At 40.9% G+C, this 25,402-nt stretch overlaps 1 protein-coding gene across 1 annotated transcript in view; it reads left to right on the forward strand.

Annotated features, from left to right (window-relative positions):
• ecpas (Ecm29 proteasome adaptor and scaffold) overlaps positions 1-25,402 on the forward strand; it is a 62,897-nt gene that overhangs the window by 26,518 nt on the left and 10,977 nt on the right. The window contains exons 18-43 of the mRNA XM_072914914.1: positions 1,699-1,909; positions 1,985-2,076; positions 4,101-4,235; positions 4,304-4,463; positions 4,532-4,704; positions 5,980-6,081; positions 6,164-6,287; positions 7,367-7,512; positions 7,587-7,641; positions 7,713-7,827; positions 7,906-7,974; positions 10,033-10,150; positions 12,246-12,413; positions 12,491-12,570; positions 12,646-12,751; positions 14,103-14,150; positions 14,215-14,333; positions 14,396-14,612; positions 14,681-14,770; positions 16,374-16,440; positions 16,515-16,606; positions 19,572-19,638; positions 19,712-19,909; positions 19,975-20,186; positions 20,250-20,293; positions 23,614-23,806. Coding sequence (XP_072771015.1) covers positions 1,699-1,909; positions 1,985-2,076; positions 4,101-4,235; positions 4,304-4,463; positions 4,532-4,704; positions 5,980-6,081; positions 6,164-6,287; positions 7,367-7,512; positions 7,587-7,641; positions 7,713-7,827; positions 7,906-7,974; positions 10,033-10,150; positions 12,246-12,413; positions 12,491-12,570; positions 12,646-12,751; positions 14,103-14,150; positions 14,215-14,333; positions 14,396-14,612; positions 14,681-14,770; positions 16,374-16,440; positions 16,515-16,606; positions 19,572-19,638; positions 19,712-19,909; positions 19,975-20,186; positions 20,250-20,293; positions 23,614-23,806 — 3,201 coding nt within the window. The remainder of the gene's footprint in view (positions 1-1,698; positions 1,910-1,984; positions 2,077-4,100; positions 4,236-4,303; positions 4,464-4,531; positions 4,705-5,979; positions 6,082-6,163; positions 6,288-7,366; positions 7,513-7,586; positions 7,642-7,712; positions 7,828-7,905; positions 7,975-10,032; positions 10,151-12,245; positions 12,414-12,490; positions 12,571-12,645; positions 12,752-14,102; positions 14,151-14,214; positions 14,334-14,395; positions 14,613-14,680; positions 14,771-16,373; positions 16,441-16,514; positions 16,607-19,571; positions 19,639-19,711; positions 19,910-19,974; positions 20,187-20,249; positions 20,294-23,613; positions 23,807-25,402) is intronic.

Consider the following 25,402-nt stretch of genomic DNA (forward strand, 5'->3'; position numbering starts at 1 on the left):
GTCAGCTTCCAGTCTCTTTGGAACATGTTCCAAGCACAAGGAGCTTATTCCCCAGCTCAGTGCGAGCAACAGCTGATTGTTGGATCTCAGAGCATAAGAGTTGGTACTTCTCTGTAAAATCATTGCACAAATGTCATCGGGCAATAGTCCCAGAACAGCCTTGTATATAAAAGTGTACCAATGATACTGTCTCCTAGTGCAGTGTTTTTCAACCACTGTGAACCACACTCGTGTGCCGTGAGATACAGTCTGGTGTGCCGTGGGAGATAATCTAATTTCACCTATTTGGGTTAAAAAAAATGTTTGCAAACCAGTAATTATAATCCACAAATAATTTGTTGTTGTTGAGTGTCTGTACTGTCTGGAGATCGGCAGACTTACCACGTTATACTTTTCCATATCAATAAGTGGCAGCAGGTCGCTAATTGCTTCGTAGATGTCAGAAACAGCGGAGGCAGCGTGCAGGTATAAAGGTGTCTAATGCTTAAACCAAAAAATAAACAAAAGGTGAGTGTCCCTAAGAAAAGGCATTGAGGCTTAGGGAAGGCTATGCAGAATGAAACTAAAACTGAACTGGCTACAAAGTAAACAAAAACAGAATGCTGGACGAGAGCAAAGACCTACTGCGGAGCAAAGACGGCATCCACAATGTACATCCGAACATGACATGACGATCAACAATGTCCCTCACAAAGAAGGATAAAAACAACTGAAATATTCTTGATTGTTAAAACAAAGTAGATGCGGGGAATAGTGGTCAAGGAAGACATGAAACTGCCACAGGAAAGTACTAAAAAAAGAGAAAAAGCCACCAAAATAGGAGCACAAGACAAGAAGTAAAACACTACACAGAGGAAAACAGCAAAACAGTCCAAATAAGTCAGGGTGTGATGTGACAGGTGGTGACAGTACACCTGCTTTGAGACAAGAGCTATATTGATGCATGCTTGGTTATGTTTTAAAGTCATATCCAACAATTGCGACGACGACTTTTTATTGTCGGCTGCTGAGTTTCAGTTTTTAATGATTTCTGCTGGTGGTGTGCCTCCGCCTTTTTTCAATGAAAAAAATGTGCCTTGGCTCAAAAAAGGTTGAAAAACACTGACCTAGTGGACAGAGAAGGCCATCCCACCCGAGAGTCCAAGTCACAGTGGTGTGTCATGGCTCCACAGTTTGTGATGAATCTCAAAGAAGCATGGTCAACACAGTCCACCATCTGAAGACAGGAATGAGTATCATTCATATAAAAAGATCACCATAATCTAGCACAGATGTGGCAGAGACAAGGCGCTTTTTTACACCAAAATAAAAACATCTCTTATTTCGGAAGAAAAAACCCATTTTAAGTTTTTGTTTCTTCCCAAGTTGATCAATAAAAGGTTTAAAAGTGAGAGAGTCACCCATGAATACAGAATACTAACAAGTACTAGTGATATTGTTATTATAAGCGCTAACGCAGACCAACTATTTGTAGCAGCGGCGTGATCACTTCCTGTGTCCTATGTTTACATCCTCGAGTGGTCTGCTGCTTCCTTGCTCCCTGTGAGTTTATTATATCATAAATCATGCCTCTCACCTGAAAAATAGATGGCTGAGGATGTAATCTGACAAGTTGGGACACATGGACATCCGTTTAAGACCTGGAACTTGCGAGAACGACACAAAACATGAGCGCCATATGTTGCTCCCCTCCCCCAGATGGTGCTCTACCTCAGGATGTGTCTGGTGTTCAGCGCCGGAGCCACGCCGCTGTCCGCCCAACTTGCAGACATGCAGGACGACGCGCCAGCCATCGGCCGCTACGTGCACTCACTGCTGTCCTCGGAGTCTTTGGGGTGGAAGGGCACTGAGGCCAACCCTGTGGAAGTCTACATAGATCTGCTGCAGCAGCTGCTGTCCGCTGTAGGAGGTACCAGCATGCACTTTTCTGATACCATGTCTTGAAACACCGAGGTGACATCCTGGTACTTTGTTCATTTCACAGGAATCCCTGTAATGTACTGTCTTCTGGAGGTGGTGTCTGTCTGCCCAGAGAAGCTGGCTCCCAAGTTTGCCGATAAAATCGACTGGATTAAGGTGACTTATTGAAACAAGTGTTCTGATATGCATACACTAGGAATGTACCCGGCTCTCGTGGAAAACCTTACCATTGCTGATTATGTCTCCGTACACTCCCCTAAGTTAAAGGGGAACTGCATTTGTTTTGGAATGTTGCCTATTGTTCACAATCATTATGAATGACATGACGACAGATGGATATTTTTTAATGCATTCTAAATATTAAATACATGTAAATAAGAATCTGCTTACAGTGGAGCCAATAATAACTCTACTATTCCGCCCATAAAATCTAATAAACATTCAAAAAGAGCCAACACTTGTCCATTTACATTTGGTGACTTGAATAAGTATTAGTGATAAATAGAATAGAATAGAAAGTACTTTATTGATCCCTGGGGGAAATTCAGCACCACAGTTCGCTCACAATAGACAATAAACACTTAGGTATTTTTTTACATTTGAATAATATAAATACAGTCTATTATACAGCATTATTCACATGTGAATAATATAAATACAGTCTATTATACAGCATTATTCACATGTGAATAGTATAAATACAGTCTATTATACAGCATTATTCACATGTGAATAATATAAATACAGTTTATTATACAGCATTATTCACATGTGAATAACATAAATACAGTCTATTATACAGCATTATTCACATGTGAATAATATAAATACAGTCCATTATACAGCATTATTCACATGTGAATAAAATAAATACAGTCTATTATACAGCATTATTCACATGTGAATAATATAAATACAGTCTATTATACAGCATTATTCACATGTGAATAACATAAATACAGTCTATTATACAGCATTATTCACATGTGAATAATATAAATACATTATACATTTATATTATATGTATATATGATATTGTTATTATAAGCGCTAATGTAGACCAACTATTTATAGCAGCCGCGTTATCACTTCCTGTGTCCTATGTTTACATCCTCGAGTGGTCTGCTGCTTCCTTGCTCCCTGTACGGTTATTGTAGATCATAAATCATGCCTCTGACCTGAAAAGCAGATGGCTGAGGATGTAATCTGACAAGTTGGGACAAGTTGACAGCCGTTTAAGACCTGGAACTGGCAAGAACGACACAAAAGCGCTTGTCCCCACAACCCCTTTTTCTTCATGAGGTTCATGAGTCATTTTTTAATATAAATGGGAATATATGAACATCCTAGCAGTCTGCGTCTTAATGACAGCAGACATTGTACAGTAAGTGATGTTTTATTATGTTTGTTGGCTCTAATTAAGTCTGCAGCGAGTAATAAACAGTGATGAAGAAGAAAAAAAAGCAAACATGATGCGTTTTTGAAATTAACGCATCGCGTATGCTTAAAATGATCAAAATAGGCAAATATTAGATGTTATTATAAATGTTACATAATGGAGGTGTTTTGATGTTTTTTAGGGGCTCTATAGGCAGAATTGAACGGCTCCAATAGGCTCCATTGTAAGCAGACTTTTGATCGCATTTATTTAATATTTAGAAAGCATTAAAAAAAATCCATCCGTCGTGTCTCTCATAATGATTGTAAACAATAGGCAAAATTTCAAAACAAGTGCAGTTCCTCTTTAACACTAATCACTTCCATTACAGCAAATAAACTGCATTTCTTATTTTCCTAAAGGGGAACTGCACTTTTTGGGGGAATTTTGTTGTCATTCACAATCCTTATGCATTCTAGATCGTAAATAAACGTTAACAAAAGTCAGCTCACAACGGAGTTAATGGGAGTGCCTCTATTCTGCCAACAAAGCCTTCTCAAAAACCATCCAACAATACTCCATTTACATGCCGTGACCTGAATATTAACCAAGTATTAGCAATATTGTTATTATAAGCGCTAACGCAGACAAACTATTTTTAGCGGTGCCTTGATCACAGATAGCTAAAAAATTACAGTTATATCATGTGATCGGTATTGGTATCGGCCGATGTCCGTGATGGATGGTCGTATTGCAAATGGCAGCATAAATCCCTGATATACTCGGATGTTTCCCTCACCAGAGTCTGATGAACACCAACAAAGAGGACATGAGGGAGCTGGCAGCCCAGCTGTACGCTGTGGTGGTGTCCACCATGACGGGCAATGAGCTGCAGGCCGCCGTGCACAACCTGCTGAAAATCACCAAAGACAACCGCGTAAGCCACTGTCTCGCCGTAAAAGATTTCCTTCCATGTATTTCAAGTCATGAACAATCTAAATCCAGAGTCCCGAGACCCAGCATGGTGCCGTCCTGGCTCTGGGCTACATGGTGGGAAGGTACATGAGCAAAAAGAAAAGTGCCACATACCAGGCGCCTGTGGACAAGGAGAGCGTCACCTCTCAAGACGATGATGATATCGTTGCCATGGCAACAAAGACCATTGGTATGCATACATACTCTAGCAGTGTTTTGTTTCCTGGCTGTTAAACTGAAGTGTGTGTCCCAATGAAGGGTCTTTCCTGGACAGCAGCAGTGCTCTGTTGGCAGTAGCAGCGAGCACAGCGCTGGGAGAAGTTGCTCGTAATGGCCCCCTGCTGATCCCTCCTGAGGGCGAGGGCCTCACTAAACTGTCCGTCGTGGAAAACCTGCTGGCTCGCATTCCCTCGGGCAAAGAGAGTGCAAAGGTGAACGGGTTCAATCAAATTATTCACAGCGCTGCACTTTCTCCACAGCCTTATTCCACAATGGAATACATCAGTTGTGTCCTCAAACCTCTACACACAATACCCCATAATGAAAATGTGAAAAGTTTTTTTTTTTAATGATAAACTAAAAAATGACATGTACCGGTATATCAGTATTCAGACTCTTTGCTCAATACTTAGTTGATGCACCTTTGGCAGCAATTATAACTTCAAGTCTTTTTGAATACAATGCCACAAGCTTGGCACACCTATCTTTGGGCACTTTATCTCATTCCATCAGGTTGGATGGGAAGTGTTGGTTTTCATCCAGGATGTCTCTGTACATTGCTTCATTCATCTTTCCCTCCATCAGATTGGATGGGAAGCGTTGGTTTTCATCCAGGATGTCTCTGTACATTGCTGCATCCATCTTAGTCTAGTCAGGGAGGTGACCAAGACCATGGTCACTCTGTCAGAGCTACAGCATTCCTTTGTGGAGACAGGAGAACCTTCCAGAAGGACAAACCACCAATCAGGCGTGCATGGTAGAGTGGCCAGACGGAAGCTAGTTCTTAGTCAAAAGTTTGACAAAATGCACCTGCAAGACTCTCAGACCATGAGAAACTAAATCCTCTGATCTGATGAGAGACAAAGATTGAAGTCTTTGGCGTGAATGTTTAGAGGAAACTAGGCGCCGCTCATCACCACCAATACCATCCCTGCAGTGGTGGCAGCATCATGCTGTGTGGATACTTTTCAGCGGAACTGGGAGACTAGTTAGGATAGAGGGACATATGAATGCAGCAATGTACAGAGACATCCTGGATGAAAACCAACACTTCCCATACAACCTGATGAGCTTGAGAGGTTCTGCAAAGAGGAATGGGCCAAACTGCCCAAAGATAGGTGTGCCAAGCTTGTGGCATCATATTCAAAAAGACTATAGAGGCTGCAATTTCTGCCAAAGGTGCATCAACTAAGTATTGAGCAAAAGTTGTCAATACTTACTCTGTGTTCATGTGATTTTGTTTTGTTTTTTAATTTTAATACATCTACAAAAATAAAGGTACTACTTTTCACCTTGTCATTATTGGGGTATTGTGTGTAGAATTTTGAGGACAAAAATTAATTATTCCATTTTGGAATAAGGCTGTGACATAACAAAATGTGGGAAAGTGAAGTGCTGTGAATACTTTGCAGGTGCACTGCACATACCCCACATTAACATGAGTTCTTCATCTTGCTCGTCTTCATCTTCCCATGTTCTTCATCTAGGCCAAGGAGCGATCAATCCAGACTCTGGGCTATTTACCGGTAGGAGACGGAGACTTCCCACACCAGAAGAAGCTGTTACAAGGACTCATGGACTCAGTGGAGGTGAGCCACATTGTGTTGGATGTACAGAGTTTAGTACAACAGCCCTGGTGTCAATGAGCCTTACACAGGATGTATCTCACAGGCCAAGCAAGTGGAGTTGCAGTTCACAGTGGGAGAGGCCATCACCAATGCAGCTTTAGGCACCAGATCTGGAGCTGTAAGAGATCCATGGACCTGCACTGAAGACCAGTACAGCCCACCACCAAGTAAGAAGTATAGTCTGCACCGAGTCACTAGCAAGTATGTTAATGCACAGAAAACATGTATTGTTTTGGGCATGTTCAAACTTGTGTAATATGTAACAGTACTTCAGATTTCTACATGATACAGTACTACCTCAATTTATGAACTTACCGGTAATCGATTCTGTGCCGGACTCGGAACACTTGTATCCTAAATTAACATCTCCCGTTGAAATGAATTCCCCTAAAACAGTACAATTTGAACAGTAACATGCCTTTTAAAAGAAAAATACACTTCAGGATAGGAAATACTGTATAAAAAGGATACAATAGAATGTACTACTAACGACAGTAGTTTTATGAAGTCACGTAGTAATCATGTGCAGTATGGACTTCAGCAGTATCTCCTTTTCGTCAAACACACCCTCAGTAGCTTTTCCATATTTTCATGGATAAACATCCTCCGGTGAGAAATGATTTACAATACTTGGCTGATGTTAGACTAATTCTGCTTCTGTATGGTGCAGACTAGCAGCAGACAACTCTCTGTCATGTTTTTGATCATTTCTTTAAGTATTTCAATGAATACTCTTAAGTTGAGGTACCACTGTATAATATATTTTTTCTTTGGAGTCATGACATGTTCTCATGTATTCAGCGCCATGAAAGTGATAGCTCAGTCTTGTTTTTGTTGACTTGATGATTGAAACTGTGTTTTGCTACACAACTAAGGTACAAATCAGTAAAGATTGTAGGGATATACAGTCGTGGTCAAAAGTGTACATACACTTGTAAAGAACATCATGTCATGGCTGTCTTGACTTTACAATCATTTCTACAACTTTCTTTGTGATAGAGTGATTGGAGCACATACTTGTTGGTCACAAAAAACATGAAGTTTGCTTCTTTTATGAATTTATTATGGGTCTACTGAAAATGTGAGCAAATGTGCCATGACATGATGTTCTTTACAAGTGTATGTACACTTTTGACCACGACTGTATATCGTGGACATCAACAACCAGGCTAATCATACTCTTCCAACTTTTATCTGAGCTTTGACATCAGTGAATTGTGGTCACGACACCATCTTTCATTGCCAGATGTGAAAAACAATGACATGGTTCCTTGGGTCCTCAACTCGGTCTTGTCAAAGTACATACCCAGCCAGAACCCTCACATCCGACAGGCAGCGTGCATCTGGCTCCTCTCCCTGGTCAAGAAGCTCAGCCAACACAAGGAAATCAAAGTATGTGTTGTGTTACCTTAAGTCAGCAGGAACAGTCCTACTGGAGTGTAGAAGTCATGTCTATTCTCTTGCAGTCCCATCTGAAGGAGATCCAGGTGGCATTCATCTCTGTTCTTTCAGAACCGGATGGTAGGACACTTATCTTCACCACTTTTTTCAATAGTCGGGAATTGTTGTAACTAATCTCTTCTGTGAACCAGATCTGAGTCAGGATGTGGCATCAAAAGGCCTTGGACTGGTCTATGAGATGGGCGGGGAAGGAGACCAGCAAGAACTGGTGTCCACCCTGGTGGAAACACTCATGACCGGCAAAAGGTGAGAGGATGAACATGAAGATAGAGTGACCTTCCTGCCGTAAGATCGACATTCACGCTAGCTAATGTGTCCAAATAGAATAAAACATGCTGTCTCAGAAGACACGGAGGTGTTCCAAGGAGACGGTTTGGGCAAAACACCTGATGGGTAAGTCATCTACTGGTCATGTTAGGGCTGCACCATTTTCAGAAAAAAACCTAATTGCGATTTTTCTCTCCAAAATTGCGATTTGATTTGCAATTTTTATATTTCATATGTAAAAATGCGTATAACTGCTAAAATAAGGAGTGAAGGAAGACATTTTACTTTTAGACCAGGGGTGGCCATTACGTGGATGGCGAGCCAGTGGTGAAGGGTGTGTCAGTCATCCCAGCCAGGCATTAAAAAAATAGTTCTAAATATGAGCGATCATCAATCTTCACCAAGACGTGACTTTGGTCACTTGATTGACATGCACGGCACCCGAGGGTCGTGTGAGATGACGCTGGCTGCTGCCAGATTATTGTCAAGAAAAAACGACCGACAGGAAGGCGAGAAACACTTTTTATTTCAACCGTACCTCCCATCAAAAGCCTTAAGACTGACCACACAGTTCCTGTCTTCACAATAAAAGCGCTGCTTCATCCTGCCTGCGCTAACAAAATAAGAGTCTCAGAAAGCTAGCGTGCACAAGCTAACAAGCTACGGAGTTTGCCGCCAATGTATTTCTTGTAAAGTGTATAAAAAGGAGTATGGAAGCTGGACAAACAAAAAGCAAGCACTTTCATGTGGTATTGGACAGAAAGGAGGACTTTTTTCTCCTCCATTTAAAAATAAATGATAAATGGGTTGTACTTGTATAGCGCTTTTCTACCTTCAAGGTACTCAAAGCGCTTTGACACTACTTCCACATTTACCCATTCACACACACATTCACACACTGATGGAGGGAGCTGCCATGCAAGGCGCTAACCAGCACCCATCAGGAGCAAGGGTGAAGTGTCTTGCTCAGGACACAACGGACATGACGAGGTTGGTACTAGGTGGGGATTGAACCAGGGACCCTCGGGTCGCGCATGGCCATTCTTCCACTGCGCCACGCAGTGTGGACGTTATCATCACTACTGTCTGATTCCAATCAATGCAAGTCATCACAATCATAGCAACTTATATTCTTGTCTTCATGAAAGAAATAATGTTAAACATGCTTGTATTATCATTAAACACCTTTAACTTGTTAACCTCTCTTTCATAAATAAATCAATATAAATGATATATCTGAATGATCTCCTGCACTTGGTCAATTGAAAAGTAGCTCGCCTGCAGAAAAAGTGTGGCCACCTCTGATTTAGACTGTCAATCAACATATTCTTGTCTTAATACATTACAACAATATGCAATAATTTACTTTCAAAAATATTTGTCTTTATGCAGGCAGACTTTTGTCTACATCCTGCTCTTAAACTGAAGAAATAGACGATAAAAACTATACACAGTTTATAATGTAATGATAATGTGGAAGAATAATGCAAGTAACCATTTAAAAGGATATGCACTTATTTTTCATTACTGTGTAATTGTTTACTATTGTACTGTCATTGGAAGGTAAATAACTTTATTTTAAATAAACAAACAAAAAATAAAATGGACTAATTTCTGTATGCAAAAATATAACTTAAACATCTTAAACTGCATTTTTTCCCAGTTGCCATCACACGATCACGGCATTCTCGCTCCTTGGTCCGTGTTGATGGGCTCATATTGCCCATCCGGTTTGAAGTTGAAATATTCCCACAACAGGACATTTGGCTTCGTAATTATACTTTTTTCCTTTCTCTGCAGAACTTCTCACAATCGAGTCGCAAGGCTCTCTGTCTGTACTTCCTGTTTGTGTAAAGCTGGCGGCTTCGCTGTCCGCCCGCCAAGACAAATATTGTGAATGAGTGAAAAGAGGGCTCGCTCTGTTCAGTTAATTCTACTGTTAAATATGCACAGAGTGAGACCTCTTTCTCCCTGTTGGAAGCGAGAGACGAACACAACCATTCTGATTGGCCAACACATCTGTCACTCAAATGGTGGTGAAGGTGGAGAAAAAAAGCCTCAGATCCTTGCAGTTAAGCTGTGGCACTAATTAAGATGAACGAATGAATCGTGCAGCCCTCGTTCATGTTGCACATTGTGAAGTATTTGTCACATGTTACACGCCCTCGCCTTGTCCCCCCACAGCCATAACCTGTCCACATACAAGGAGCTCTGCTCGCTGGCTAGCGACCTGAACCAGCCCGATCTGGTCTACAAGTTTATGAACCTGGCCAACCATCATGCCATGTGGAACTCCCGAAAGGTATTGGTCTGCTAAAGTCTGCTGCACACATGAAGGTTTTCTACATCTGTACCAGACTCCACACAAGAAGATAAACAAGTCAGGAACTTTTAATATTGGTGTGTTGTGCTACGTAATATTAACACGGCACACACACAGTTGTCCTTCACCGTGTCACTTTTCAAATATTGCGATATTTCAAATATTTTTGGTGGATATTTTTTTTGTATCAGGACATGTTTTGGATGGCAATATTCATATTTTTATACACTATTATTATTTTTGTGTGTTTCACATAGGGTTGTACGGTATACCGCTATTAGTATAGTACCGCGATACTAATGAATCATTTTTGGTACTATACCGCCTCTGAAAAGTACCAGTCCGCCACCCCAAGTATCCGCCACTCTTACAAGTATCATCCCTGCAGGACGAGGAATAGCTAAACATGCTTCACCGTAGCGCACCAGCGTCAAAATGTAAACAAACGCCATGGTGGATCCACACCTAACATCCACTGTAATGATAGTCGATACTACTATGATTACGTCAATATTTTTTGGCATCACAACAAAAAATGTATATTGTAGCGGTTGATTTAAGGACATAATTCACCACACGTGTTTACTTGACTTTGTCCTCATTATTCACTGCCATTGTTCTATTGTGCACATAACAATGTTGTTCTTGTTTACATTCATATATGCAGTTAAGAGTGTGTAATTCAGTGCAGCCCCTTTAAGTGGCCGTCAGGAGATTTTCCCAAAGGTGGGGGTTTGTTGTTCCCGCCATTTTGGAGGGTGTGTGACGTAAGCGTTCATTTATTCTGGTTTTTGGAGGAATAAACGACGCACACGTTTTTGTGTGTCAAACGATACTTCAAGTTGTCTTGCTTTCACGCTAAAAGCGCAACAATATTATGTTTATAAAGTCAGTAAATATGTCCCTGGACACATGAGGACTTTGAATATGACCAATGTATGATCCTGTAACGACTTGGTATCGGATCCATACCCAAATTCGTGGTATCATCCAAAACTAATGTAAAGTATCAAACAACAGAAGAATAAGTGATTATTACATTTTAACAGAAGTGTAGATTGAACATGTTAAGAGAGAAAGCAAGCAGATATTAACAGTAAATGAACAAGTAGATTAATAATCCATTTTCTACCACTTGTCCTTAATAATTTTGACAAAATAATAGAACTGCATACGTCAGCAGACTAATTAGGAGCCTTTGTTTGCTTACTTACTACTAAAAGACAAGTTGTCTAGTATGTTCACTATTTTATTTAAGGACAAACTTGCAATAATAAACATATGTTTAATGTATCCTAAGATTTTTTGTTAAAATAAACCCAATAACACAATTTTTTGTGGTCCCCTTTATTTAAAAAAATACCGAAAAGTATCGAAATCATTTTGGTACCGGTACCAAAATATTGGTATTGGGACAATATTACTTTCACAGGTTTTTATTTTCAACTTAGTTTTTTCCACATTCGCGTCCCTTTTTTCAGTTTTGTTTCTTTTTAAATTCATTCTTTTTTCTGAGCGTAGAAATGAACGATGCAGAGTTTTGTCAAATATCACGGCTGTATCGAGACAAACATGGATCATTTAATTTTTCCATTTCTGTAGCGTTTCTACTACATCTTCCAAGTACGTCTAGGTTGACCTAAAGGTATAACTTCAACTTGATCTCCTGTCTTCTTCTACGGTGTTTTGCCTGCCAGCCAAAGTCTAGTAAAACTGCTTCTGGTTGAACTTGATGTAAGCCCCGCCCTCCACGCCAAATCGCTGCCATTAGTTTGAAACAAAGAGAAGTGAATGTGAGAAAGAAAAAGTTGAAAATAACAACCTGTGAAAGACAATAAAAGTGTACTAAAATGTGAATATTTGCATTGAAAACATGCCATGATACCAAAACGTATCCACCAGAAATTGTGTATTTTTTCAATGTTTGTATTTATTTGTTGACAAAACTTGTTTTGCTGCTAATGAAACTTTTTCTACAACGCCAATTTTTTTCCCTACTCCCAAATGTGACTGGCAGTGTTTTGGCTCCAAGGAATGGTCTATCCTCACAACCCCTCCAACATGATCTTTTCAGGGCGCCGCATTCGGCTTCCACATGATCGCCACCAAGGCCGGGGAGCAGCTGGCCCCGTTTCTCCCGCAGCTGGTGCCACGGCTTTACCGCTACCAGTTTGATCCCAACCTGAGCATCCGCCAGGCCATGACCAGCATCTGGGACGCCTTGGTCACTGATAAGACCCTGGTAGGACACGCCGCTCCTCCATCCGCATGGAGACTAAAGCACGTGTGTATTAATTTCTCTTTATTGGGCTGGGTTAGGTGGACAAGTACCTGAAGGAGATCTTGCACGATGTCATCTCCAACCTCACCAGCAACGCTTGGAGGGTGCGGGAGTCCAGGTAACAAATCTAAGTGGGAAGTATGTTGGCCAACTATTGAAAGAAACGTGTGGTAGTAAATGTCAAATCTTGCAGCTGTCTGGCCCTCAATGACCTGGTTCGCGGCCGCCAAGCTGATGACATCATCGATCACTTGGCTGAAATGTGGGAGACCTTGTTCAGAGTTCTGGACGACATCAAGGTGAGCAGGGCTTTTATTGTGAAGACAGGAACTGCGCAGTCGGTCTTTCGAGTTTTGATGGCAGGTGAGAGTCTGTTGAAATTAAAAAGGTGTTTCTCGCCTTCCTGTCGGTCGTTGTTTCTTAATAATGATCTGGCAGCAACCAGCGTCATCTCACAAGACCCTGATTTGATTAACGTGGACCCCGACTTAAACAAGTTGATAAACTTATTGGGGTGTTACCATTTAGTGGTCAATTGTACGGAATATTATTATTATTAGCCTTTATTTAACCAGGTAAAATCCCATTGAGATCAAAGATCTCTTTTCCAAGGCAGGCCTGGCCAAGAGGGCAGCAGCAAGGTTACATTAAAAACAGTAAACAACACATAAAACATCACATTTACAATATTAAAACTTGCTCACATGACACATGTGCATACGGACAAGGTAGACTGCAGTCCTTTCACAGAAGCTTTAAACTCATTCAACATAACTAGGGTTTGAAGTTTAATATTCGATTGTAGGTTATTCCAAGCCTTTGGTGCTGAAAACCTAAATGCTTTCTTGCCCAGTTCAGTTCTTACTTTGGGGACGACAAATTGCAGAACATTCATTGAACAAAGATTGTGACTTCCTTGTTTCTTTGTTAAAAGACAAGACAGATAAGATGGAGTGATACCCAGAATGGTTTTATAGATGAAAACATACTAATGATTGAGGTGTCAAGCACATAAAGATGTCCAATTAACCATTGAGTATAACACACAATGGTGAGTAAGGGGAGCGCAGTTGGTGATGAATCTCAGCGCCCCGTGGTACACACTATCCAGCTTGTGGAGACAACCAGCAGTAGCATTCATGTACAACACATCTCCATAGTCAATAACAGGTAAAAAGGTTGTTTCCACCAATTTCTGTTTCACAGTAAAAGAAAAGCAAGACTTGTTTCTATAATATGTACTGTACTGTGCAATCTACTATTAAAAGTCTCAATCAATCAAAACCCTCGGGTGCCGTGAACGTCAATCAAGTGACCAAAGTCACGTCTTGGTGAAGTTTGGTGATCCATCATTTTTAGGTCTATTTTTGTCATGCCTGGCTGGGATGACTGACACACCCTCCACCATCCACGTAATGGCCACACCTGTTTTAAGTGCTTTATACATGATTTCCATCCATCCATCCATTTCTACCGCTTGTCCTTTTTGGGGTCGCTATCTCAGCTGCATTCGTGCAGAAAGCGGGCTACACCCTGGACAAGTCAATTAGTTCATGAAAATATTGTATTACATTTTTAAACAAATCCTGATGGTTTATTTGAATGATTTAGACAAATGTTGTTCTGAGCCTGCCATGGTTGTATTTTCAGGAGTCTGTGAGAAAGGCTGCAGATCTGACACTGAAGACTCTCAGTAAGGTACAGCACACAATCATTGCTGGATGGAATGTCGATGTAGGATTGAGAAGGTGACTCTGCACAGGTGTGCGCTCGCATGTGTGAGTCTACTGGGTCTATGGCACAGAGGACTGTGGCTGCACTGCTGCCCTCCTTGCTGGAGAAGGGGATTGTCAGCAGTGTGTCTGAGGTCCGCTCGCTCAGGTATGTTGTTGTTGTTGTCTCTCATGTCTCAATCACTAAGAGGTTGTTGTTTTTTGTGCCAGCATCCAGACCCTGGTGAAGATCAGTAAGACAGCCGGCGCCCGACTGAAGCCCCACGCTTCCCGACTCATCCCAGCCTTACTGGAGGCCCTCAGCACCTTGGAGCCGCAGGTGCTCAACTACCTGAGCCTAAGAGCCACCGAGCAGGAGAAGAGTGCCATGGATGCTGCTAGGCTGAGTGCGGCCAAGTCCTCTCCAATGATGGAAACCATCAATATGGTAGCTAAACAGCAGGGTTGTATTAGTCGTGTTAGTTCTGGGGTGACCGCTCCATGTGTTGTGTTCAGTGTTTGCAGCACGTGGATGTTACAGTGCTGGCAGAGCTGGTTCCAAGGCTGTGTGAGCTGCTCAAGAGTGGAGTGGGCCTGGGCACCAAGGTACACCTCACTCTCCGTCTCCATCTCCATCTCCTAATTCACACCCTTTAAAATGACATTTTATCTTAGCCTCCCTCATCCCCTTCTGGCTGAGAGCTCTACTTAACGTTTAAATAAGTACGTCACAACTTAGCCAGACTGCAAAACCCTGTGAACACAGGCATCCAAAACTGCCTGCAAACTCACATCCAAATACAAGAACCTTATAATTAGATTTTTTTTATGTTGAAGAGGTTCATTTAGCCTACAAATGTGTATTTATAAATACTTATATCTTATAATTTGATGCTTTAGCACAAGTAGCCAACTTTATATTAACACTAAAAAAATACAAGAACCTTATAATTTGACGCTTTAGCACAAGTAGCCAACATTATGCCAACACTAAAAAATACAAGAACCTTATGATTTGACACTTTAGCACAAGTAGCCAACATTATGCTAACACTAAAAAATACAAGAACCTTATGATTTGACGCTTTAGCACAAGTAGCCAACTTTATATTAACACTAAAAAATACAAGAACCTTATAATTTGACGCTTTAGCACAAGTAGCCAACATTATGCTCACACTAAAAAATACAAGAACCTTATAATTTGACACTTTAGCACAAGTAGCCAACATTATACCAACACTAAAAAATACAAGAACCTTATGATTTGACGCTTTAGCACAAGTAGCCAACATTATACTAACACTAAAAAATACAAGAACCTTATGATTTGACGCTTTAGCACAAGTAGCCAACTTTATATTAACACTAAAAAATACAAGAACCTTATAATTTGACGCTTTAGCACAAGTAGCCAACATGCTCACACTAAAAAATACAAGAACCTTATAATTTGACACTTTAGCACAAGTAGCCAACATTATGCTCACACTAAAAAATACAAGAACCTTATAATTTGACACTTTATCACAAGTAGCCAACATTATGCTAACACTAAAAAATACAAGAACCTTATGATTTGACGCTTTAGCACAAGTAGCCAACATTATACTAACACTAAAAAATACAAGAACCTTATGATTTGATGCTTTAGCACAAGTAGCCAACTTTATATTAACACTAAAAAAAATACAAGAACCTTATAATTTGACGCTTTAGCACAAGTAGCCAACATTATGCTAACACTAAAAAATACAAGAACCTTATGATTTGACACTTTAGCACAAGTAGCCAACATTATGCTAACACTAAAAAATACAAGAACCTTATGATTTGACGCTTTAGCACGAGTAGCCAACATCATGCTAACACTAAAACATTTTATCACCTTTGAGGAAAAGCATGCCTCTGCTCACACTTCCTCATATTTTCTTTAAGATGAAGGAAAAATGTGAGCCAGCCTAAAAAATGTGCTGACCATGAAAAAGCCCATAATTCTGTTTTTATTTTCATTCAGGCAATATAATAGGTTTTCTCACTGAAGCCTTATATCATGTTATATATCAGGCATGCGAACAACTAGTCACCTTTTTTTATTTGATTTTATGGGGTTTTGTGATGAAAATGAAAATCCTTTACTGCAATATGTTTTTTTCCCATGTTTTGCAATGCCAATGTTGACGAGTTGTGTGTTGTGGTCTCTCCACAGGGCGGTTGTGCCAGTGTGATTGTTTCCCTCACAGTGCAATGTCCCCAAGACCTGACCGCACACTCAGGTGACACACCTGCTGACCTTGTGGTGTGAAGAAGCACACGCTCACACTAACGCTGATGTTTGTGTTGCTGTCAGGTAAACTGATGAGTGCTCTGCTCAGCGGCATCCATGACAGAAGCACTGTGGTGCAGAAAGCCTTTGCCTTTGCTCTGGGCCATCTAGTCAGGGTAAGGACGTTGAAAAGTCACCTTTTGTCTTGCATCCTGACGCTACTAGGGGTGTGCCATATAGACCATACGATATGAATCCTTATTAATACTGTCCTTCTAATGCATGTCGTCACATTCTGCCTGTGGCCAGTAGGGTGGTCCCCATACCAATATTTTGTTACCGGTACCAAAATGTATTTCAATACTTTTCTAAATAAAGGGCACCACAAAAAATGTCATTATTGGCTCTATTGGAACAAAAAATCTTAGGGTACATGAAACATATGTTTATTATTGTAATTTAGTCCTTAAATAAAATACTAGACAACTTGTCTTTTAGTAGTACCGGTAAGTAAACAAACAAAGACTCCTAATTAGTCGTATGCAGTAACATATTGTGTCATTTATACACCTATTATTTTGTACACATTATGAGGGACAAACTGTAAACATTTATTATTCATCTACTTGTTCATTTACTGTTAATATCTGCTTACTTTCTGTTTTAACATGTGTTATCTACACTTCTGTTAAAATGTAATAATCACTTATTCTTCTCTTCTTTGATACTTTACTACTTTACTACTACTTTACTATTAGTTTTGGATGATACCACACATTTAGATATCTATCTGATACCAAGTAGTTACAGGATCATACATTGGTCATATTCAAAGTCCTCATGTGTCCAGGGACATATTTACTGACTTTATAAACATAATATACATTTTTTTTAAACGATAAAATATCGATGTATTCATAGTATCATTACAGTGGATGTCAGGTGTAGATCCACCCATGGCGTTTGTTTACATTGTGACGCCGGTGAGCTATTGTATCCTCCTACGGTGTGTAGTGAAGCATGTTATGCTATTCCTCGTCCTGCAGTGAGAAACTTACTTTATTTGTCGCCATGGAGGCCAGGATTAGTGATTTAGAAGTAGCTAAAACATTGCAGACTGCGGATGGATGTTATCTACTTACTAGCTAGCCACGTCTTAAAGCACTTTTTCCTGAGGGTGTTTCAGTGTTACAACTTCTGTTATGGTTGGAGTTGTGACGGCACAGAACCACAAGGGGGAAATATTGCTCTATGTATTTATTAATATATATAAAAAATATAATATAATGACGCCGGTGAGCTTTTGCATCCTCCTACGGTGTGTAGTGAAGCATGTTTAGCTATTCCTCGTCCTCCAGTGATAATAGTACTTGTAAGAAACATACTTTATTTGTCGCCATGGAGACCAGGATTAGTGATTTAGAAGTAGCTAAACACTGCGGATGGATTTTAGCTGCTAGCTAGCTAGCCATGTCTCAAAGCAGCTCTTCCTGAGGGTGTTTCAGTGTTATAACTTCACCTTTATCTTTACTTTTTACACCAAAATGCGTCCATTCTCCCTTTTCTGTCTACACACTGTGTCTGCTTGTAAGTACTCTGTGTGTGTGCGCTGCTCAACATGCTCCTCTGCTCTCGTAAAACCAGCAATGTCACCACGTGCCGTCATGCCCGTTACAAAAAAGGTGGGAAGCCGGTACTTTTTAGAGGTGGTAAAGTACCGAATATGATTTATTAGTATCGCGGTACTATACTAGTACTGGTATACCGTACAAACCTAGTGTCCAGCAAATTTCCACAAATGTCCTCAAACTAACGTAATGTCCTCACTAGCGGCTAATGTCCCTCCACAGTGCAAAGCCACTAATCCTCGCCTCCACGACGACAACTTTCCTTTACAAGTCTCATTACTGCAGGACGAGGAATATCTAAACATGCTAACCGCTAAGGTAGAGAGGCCTTGAATGTGAACGGATCAATATTTGTAACGATACCAAGTAATGTATCCGTATATGGCCGATACTACAGTGATTACATCTATATTTTTTTATTATCTCAAAATCTTTTGTCGAACCGGTACTTACCAGAGGCAGTATAGTACCGAATACGATTCATTAGTATACCGTAGTAGTACCGGTATACCGTACAACCCTGGCTTCTGTTATCATTGACATGCCAAATAATATATTGTGATGAGGATCAATCTGTAACACATCTCCCATATTGAAGTGTAAGATTATATAGTTCAGTGTTTTTCAACCTTTTTTGAGCCAAGGCACATTTTCTGCGTTGAAAAAATACGGAGGCACACCACCAGCAGACATCATTAAAAAACTAAACTAAGTTGACAGTAAAGAGTCGTTGGATATGACTTTAAATCATAACCATCAATATAACTCTTGACTCAAAGTACTGTCACCACCTGTCACATCACCCCCTGGCTCATTTAGACTTTTTTGGGGTTTTCCTGTGTGTAATGTTTTACTTCTTGTCTTCCACTCCTATTTTGGTGGCTTTTTCTCTTTTTTTGGTATTTTCCTGTAGCAGTTTCATGTCTTCCTTTGAGCGATATTTCCCGCATCTACTTTGTTTTAGCAATCAAGAATATTTCAGTTGTTTTTATCCTTCTTTGTGGGGACATTGTTGATTGTCATGTGATGTTCGGATGTACTTTGTGGACGCCGTCTTTGCTCCACAGTAAGTCTTTGCTGTCGTCCAGCATTCTGTTTTTCTTTACTTTGTAGCCAGTTCAGTTTTAGTTTCTTTCTGCATAGCCTTCCCTAAGCTTCAATGCCTTTTCTTAGGGGCACTCACCTTTTGTTTATTTTTGGTTTCAGCATTAGATACCTTTTTACCTGCACACTGCCTCCCGCTGTTTCCGACTTTGGCTTCCGGCTGCCACCTACTGATATGGAAGAGTATTACACGGTTACTCTGCCGAGCTCTAGACAGCACCGACACTCAAATTGCAGACTATAATTACTGGTTTGCAAAACATATTTTTAACCGAAATAGGTGAAATTAGATCATCTCCCACGGCACACCAGACTGTATCTCACGGCACACTAGTGTGTCGCGGCACAGTGGTTGAAAAACATCGATATAGTTAACCTAAAGATGAAGATTCCTCCTGTGTGCCATCAGACAGCGAAGGACAGCAGTGTAGAGAAGCTGCTCCTGAAGCTCAGCGCCTGGTACCTGGAGAAAGAAGGTCAGCTGTCACCTGCATGAAAGGATGTCAAATCGTCGTCTGTGGGACTAAAACTAGTGAGGTCTATGTCCAGAGCCGGTGTACAAGTCCTCCTGCGCCCTGACCGTGCACGCCATCAGCCACTACAGCCCCGATGTCCTGAAGGCTCACGCCGGAGTGGCTCTCCCGCTGGCCTTCTTGGGAATGCACCAGGCACCTGGCGTGGACGAAGACAAGGACGAGAGCCACGACGCCACCCTGTGGGGCGAGGTGTGGCAGGAGAACGTCCCCGGTGAGGAACATCGACACATCGCCGAGGTCCAACATCTACCACAAATGTTCTCCTCTCGGTTCCAGGCAGCTTCGGCGGCATCCGACTCTACATGACCGAGCTCATCGCCATTACCCAGAAAGCCCTGCAGTCCCAGTCTTGGAAGATGAAGGCCCAGGGTGCGGCTGCCATGGCGACCGTCGCCAAGGAGCAGACCGGCTCGCTGGTGGCGCCGCACCTGGGCTTGGTGCTGACAGCCTTGTTGCAGGGCCTGGCGGGACGCACGTGGGCGGGCAAGGTAACGGCCGCCAACCAAAGAAATGATGACAAAGTGCTTTGACTGTTTGTGTCTCGCCTGCAGGAGGAGCTGCTGAAAGCCATCGGATCAGTTGTGTCCAAATGCAGGTATTATTTACTTTCTTCTTGTGTGGCTCAATTACATCACACAGCCACAATAATCTAACTCTCAACCTAAAGTGAGGTGGTGACTGTTCAAAGACAGCATCAACATCCACCCATGTCTTTTTTTCAGCACAAATACCGATTAGTATCTTTTTTTCTGACTATAAGGCGCACTTAAAAGCCTTTCATTTTCTCAAAAATCGCCAGTGCGCCTTATAACCCGATGCACCTAATGTACAGAATAATTCTGGTTGTGGATATCACCTCAAAGCAATTTTATTTGGTACATGGTGTAATGATAAGTGTGACCAGTAGATGGCAGTAAACTACACCAACCTTCTATATGTTCCATTGAAAATATAGAACATTACAGATGGTGCTCAAAAATCTATCAAGATGTTTTAGTAGGACGTTGGTAAGCTATGAAGCCGCACCACTTGATGGATTGTACTGTGCTTCAACATAGGAGTATTATTATGCTGTGTGTATAAGGTAAGACATATCTGCTGTTTAAGAATAGAATAGAAAGTACTTTATTGATCCCTGGGGGAAATTCAGCACCACAGTTCGCTCACAATAGACAACACTTGGGTATTTTTTACATGTGAATAATATAAATACAGTCTATTATACAGTATTATTCACATGTAAATAATATAAATACAGTCTATTATACAGCATTATTCACATGTGAATAATATATATACAGTCTATTATACAGCATTATTCACATGTGAATAATATAAATACAGTCTGTTATACAGCATTATTCACATGTGAATAATATATATACAGTCTATTATACAGCATTATTCACATGTGAATAATATAAATACAGTCTATTATACAGCATTATTCACATGTGAATAATATAAATACAGTCTGTTGTACAGCATTATTCACATGTGAATAATATAAATACATTCTACATTTACAGTACATGTACAGTCAAAAGGAACATATGCATTATACAGTCTGATGGCTGTCGGTATAAAGGACTTCCTGTGTCATTTCGTGTTGCATTTTGGGAGTTTGAGCCTTCCACTCAATGTGCTTTTTTAATTTGTTTCACAATATTGTGCAAAAGCAACTTTTCTTACCTTCTGGTACCTGCTGATCTGTATTTGGGATCTGCATAAGTCCTGAAAATTTGCGCGCGTCTGCCATTGTAGTCTGTGGTGACACCGTAGTCGATAAGCGTCTTCTTTTTCTCTACTTGTTATGGGACATTCATCCTCTGCTGTCGCCATTTCTAATATAAAGTAATGTAAAGTTCTTACTTGTATCTCTCTAAAACATACCGGTGTAGTGAATTTACATTATTCACCCACGGAACTTTAGTTATTAGAGAGTTGGGGTCGGACGGTTTTACTAGTGAGCCACAGATGAGGAGATGCTGCTCCGTTATTGATTGAAGTGAAGTCTGAATGTCATTAAAACAGTTCATCATAATATGACCCCTTCAATATGCCTTATAATCCGGTGAGCCTTTTGTATGAAAATACCGGTAGACCGGAAGAGACCTGCTCATCGGCAGTGCGCCTTATGGTCCAGAAAATATGGTCGTAGTCAAGGAGGCGATAGGCGGTATAAGGAGCCGATATTCATTTGCAGTAATAGGTACCGTATTTTTCGGACTATAAATCGCAGTTTGTTTCAGTTTGGCTGGGGGTGCGACTTATACTCAGGAGTGACTTATGTGTGAAATTATTAACACATTAACGTAAAATATCAAATAATATTATTTATCTCATTCACGTAAGAGACTAGACGTATAAGATTTCATGGGATTTAGCGATTAGGAGTGACAGATTGTTTGGTAAACGTATAGCATGTTCTATATGTTATAGTTATTTGAATGACTCTTACCATAATATGTTACGTTAACATACCAGTTGGTTATTTATGCCTCATATAACGTACACTTATTCAGCCTGTTGTTCACTATTCTTGATTTATTTTAAATTGCCTTTCAAATGTCTATTCTTGCTTTTGGCTTTTATCAAATACATTTCCCCAAAAAATGCGACTTGTACTCCAGTGCGACTTATATATGTTTTTTTCCTTCTTTTTTATGGATTTTCGGCCGGTGCGACTTATACTCCGGAGCGACTTATACTCCGAAAAATACGGTATTTAAACATGAATATTTTGTCAGTAAACAGTAAGGGTGTAAAAAATAGATTTTTTCAAATTAATCGCGATTCTATTGTAGCGTCCCGGAAGAGTTAGTGCTGCAAGGGGTTCTGGGTATTTGTTCTGTTGTGTTTATGTTGTGTTACGGTGCGGATGTTCTCCCGAAATGTGTTTGTCATTCTTGTTTGGTGTGGGTTCACAGTATGGCGCATATTTGTAACAGTGTTAAAGTTGTTTATACGGCCACCCTCAGTGTGACCTGTATGGCTGTTGACTATTGCATTCACTTGTGTGTGTGAAAAGCCGTAGATATTATGTGACTGGGCCGGCACGCAAAGGCAGTGCCTTTAAGGTTTATTGGCGCTCTGTACTTCTCCCTATGTCCGTGTACCACTCCGTACGGCGGCGTTTTAAAAAGTCACACATTTTACTTTTTGAAACCGATACCGATAATTTCCGATATCACATTTTAAAGCATTTATCGGCCGATAATACCTGCAGTTTGATATCGGACATCTCTAGTTGAGACATTTCTCAAGATGGCTGACATTTCTTCTTGGATGTTATAGAAAGTACGAGAATGTGTGAGCGGCTGCCTGCTCTTCTTCACTTATACAATCATCTTATATTTGTCAAGATATTTACACAAAGTTAGCATTTTTGGCAGATATCTTTTCTGTCGTCTTCATGTTCGTCCATCTCTGTGGTGTTATTTCATCGAATCGCGCTTTTTTAATGAGCCCACACTGCGAGCGTTGCGGACGGAGGCTCCATTGCTGCAGTAGCGAAAACAAAACGGGACTGGGAAAGAAGGACAAAAACTGGATTTCCCGGCAAAAATTGTAGGTTTTGACAGGAAAGCAGAGTCTCGTACTGCAAGTGGGAGAGAAAGGGGGCGTGGCCACGTGAGCACATCTGAGCAAACCGTAGAGGAACTCTCACAGGAACTCAAATAAATGCTCTGTGAGATATTCTAAAAGACAAAAAAAAAGGGTACGTTTTCTCATGCAGGACAAAATGTCTGCTGCCTGAGCCGTAGTTATCTGATTTTTATATTGTGTGTATTTATTGGATCTGCTGCAGTAGTTGTTGAAAAAATAACATCCCATACACATCAAAATGGCAAATACCAGTACCTAATGTTCTGGCCGGTGAGTGTATTTGACAACAACTTCTACTTCCTGCAGCAGTGAGTTACAGAAGCCCTGCCCCGGCCAGCCCACCATCTCTGAGGTCCTGGAGGTGGTCTTGAAGGAATGTCGGAAGGAGAGTCTCGTGTACAAAATGGCTGCCCTGCACTGTGCTGGCGATGTCCTTCACAGCTGCCAGGAGGACCGTTTCAGCGACATGAACGACATCCTCTTCCCTCTCATCAAGAAGGTACCATCTTCTAGATCATTCCTGCTTTTGTTCTGGACCCTGGACTGTAGATCTTCTAGAGCATTCCTGATTTTGTTCTGGACCATCAACTGTTCATGGGCTGTAGATATTCTAGATCATTCCTGGTTTCATTCTGGACCATGGACTGTAGATCTTCTAGATCATTCCTGGTTTCATTCTGGACCATGGACTGTAGATCTTCTAGATCATTCCTGGTTTTGTTCTGTACCATCAACTGTTCATGGGCTGTAGATATTCTAGATCATTCCTAGTTTTGTTCTGTACCATCAACTGTTCATGGGCTGTAGATATTCTAGAGCATTCCTAGTTTTGTTCTGTACCATCAACTGCTCATGGGCTGTAGATATTCTAGATCATTCCTGATTTTGTTCTGTACCATCAACTGTTCATGGACTGTAGATATTCTAGATCATTCCTGGTTTTGTTCTGTACCATTAACTGTTCATGGACTGTAGATCTTCTAGAGCATTCGTGGTTTTGTTCTGTACCATCAACTGTTCATGGGCTGTAGATATTCTAGATCATTCCTGGTTTTGTACTGTACCATCAACTGTTCATGGACTGTAGATATTCTAGATCATTCCTGGTTTTGTTCTGTACCATCAACTGTTCATGGACTGTAGATCTTCTAGAGCATTCGTGGTTTTGTTCTGTACCATCAACTGTTCATGGACTGTAGATCTTCTAGAGCATTCCTGGTTTTGTTCTGTACCATTAACTGTTCATGGACTGTAGATCTTCTAGAGCATTCCTGGTTTTGTTCTGTACCATCGACTGTTCATGGACTGTAGATCTTCTAGAGCATTCCTGGTTTTGTTCTGTACCATCAACTGTTCATGGACTGTAGATCTTCTAGAGCATTCCTGGTTTTGTTCTGTACCATCAACTGTTCATGGACTGTAGATTTTCTAGAGCATTCCTGGTTTTGTTCTGTACCATCAACTGTTCATGGACTATAGATCTTCTAGAGCATTCCTGGTTTTGTTCTGGACCATCGACTGTTCATGGACTGTAGATCTTCTAGAGCATTCCTGGTTGTGTTCTGGACCATCGACTGTTCATGGACTGTAGATCTTCTAGAGCATTCCTGGTTTTGTTCTGGACCATCGACTGTTCATGGACTGTAGATCTTGTAGAGCATTCCTGGTTTTGTTCTGGACCATCGACTGTTCATGGACTGTAGATCTTCTAGAGCATTCCTGGTTTTGTTCTGTACCATTGACTGTTCATGGACTGTAGATCTTGTAGAGTATTCCTGGTTTTGTTCTGGACCATCGACTGTTCATGGACTGTAGATCTTGTAGAGCATTCCTGGTTTTGTTCTGGACCATCGACTGTTCATGGACTGTAGATCTTGTACAGCATTCCTGGTTTTGTTCTGTACCATCAACTGTTCATGGACTGTAGATCTTGTTGAGCATTCCTGGTTTTGTTCTGGACCATTGACTGTTCATGGACTGTAGATCTCCTAGAACATTCCTGGTTTTGTTCTGGACCATCGACTGTTCATGGACTGTAGATCTTCTAGATCATTCCTGGTTTTGTTCTGTAGCATCGACTGTTCATGGGCTGTAG

This window comes from Nerophis lumbriciformis, linkage group LG16 (assembly GCF_033978685.3).
Source record: "Nerophis lumbriciformis linkage group LG16, RoL_Nlum_v2.1, whole genome shotgun sequence".
NCBI lineage: Eukaryota > Metazoa > Chordata > Actinopteri > Syngnathiformes > Syngnathidae > Nerophis > Nerophis lumbriciformis.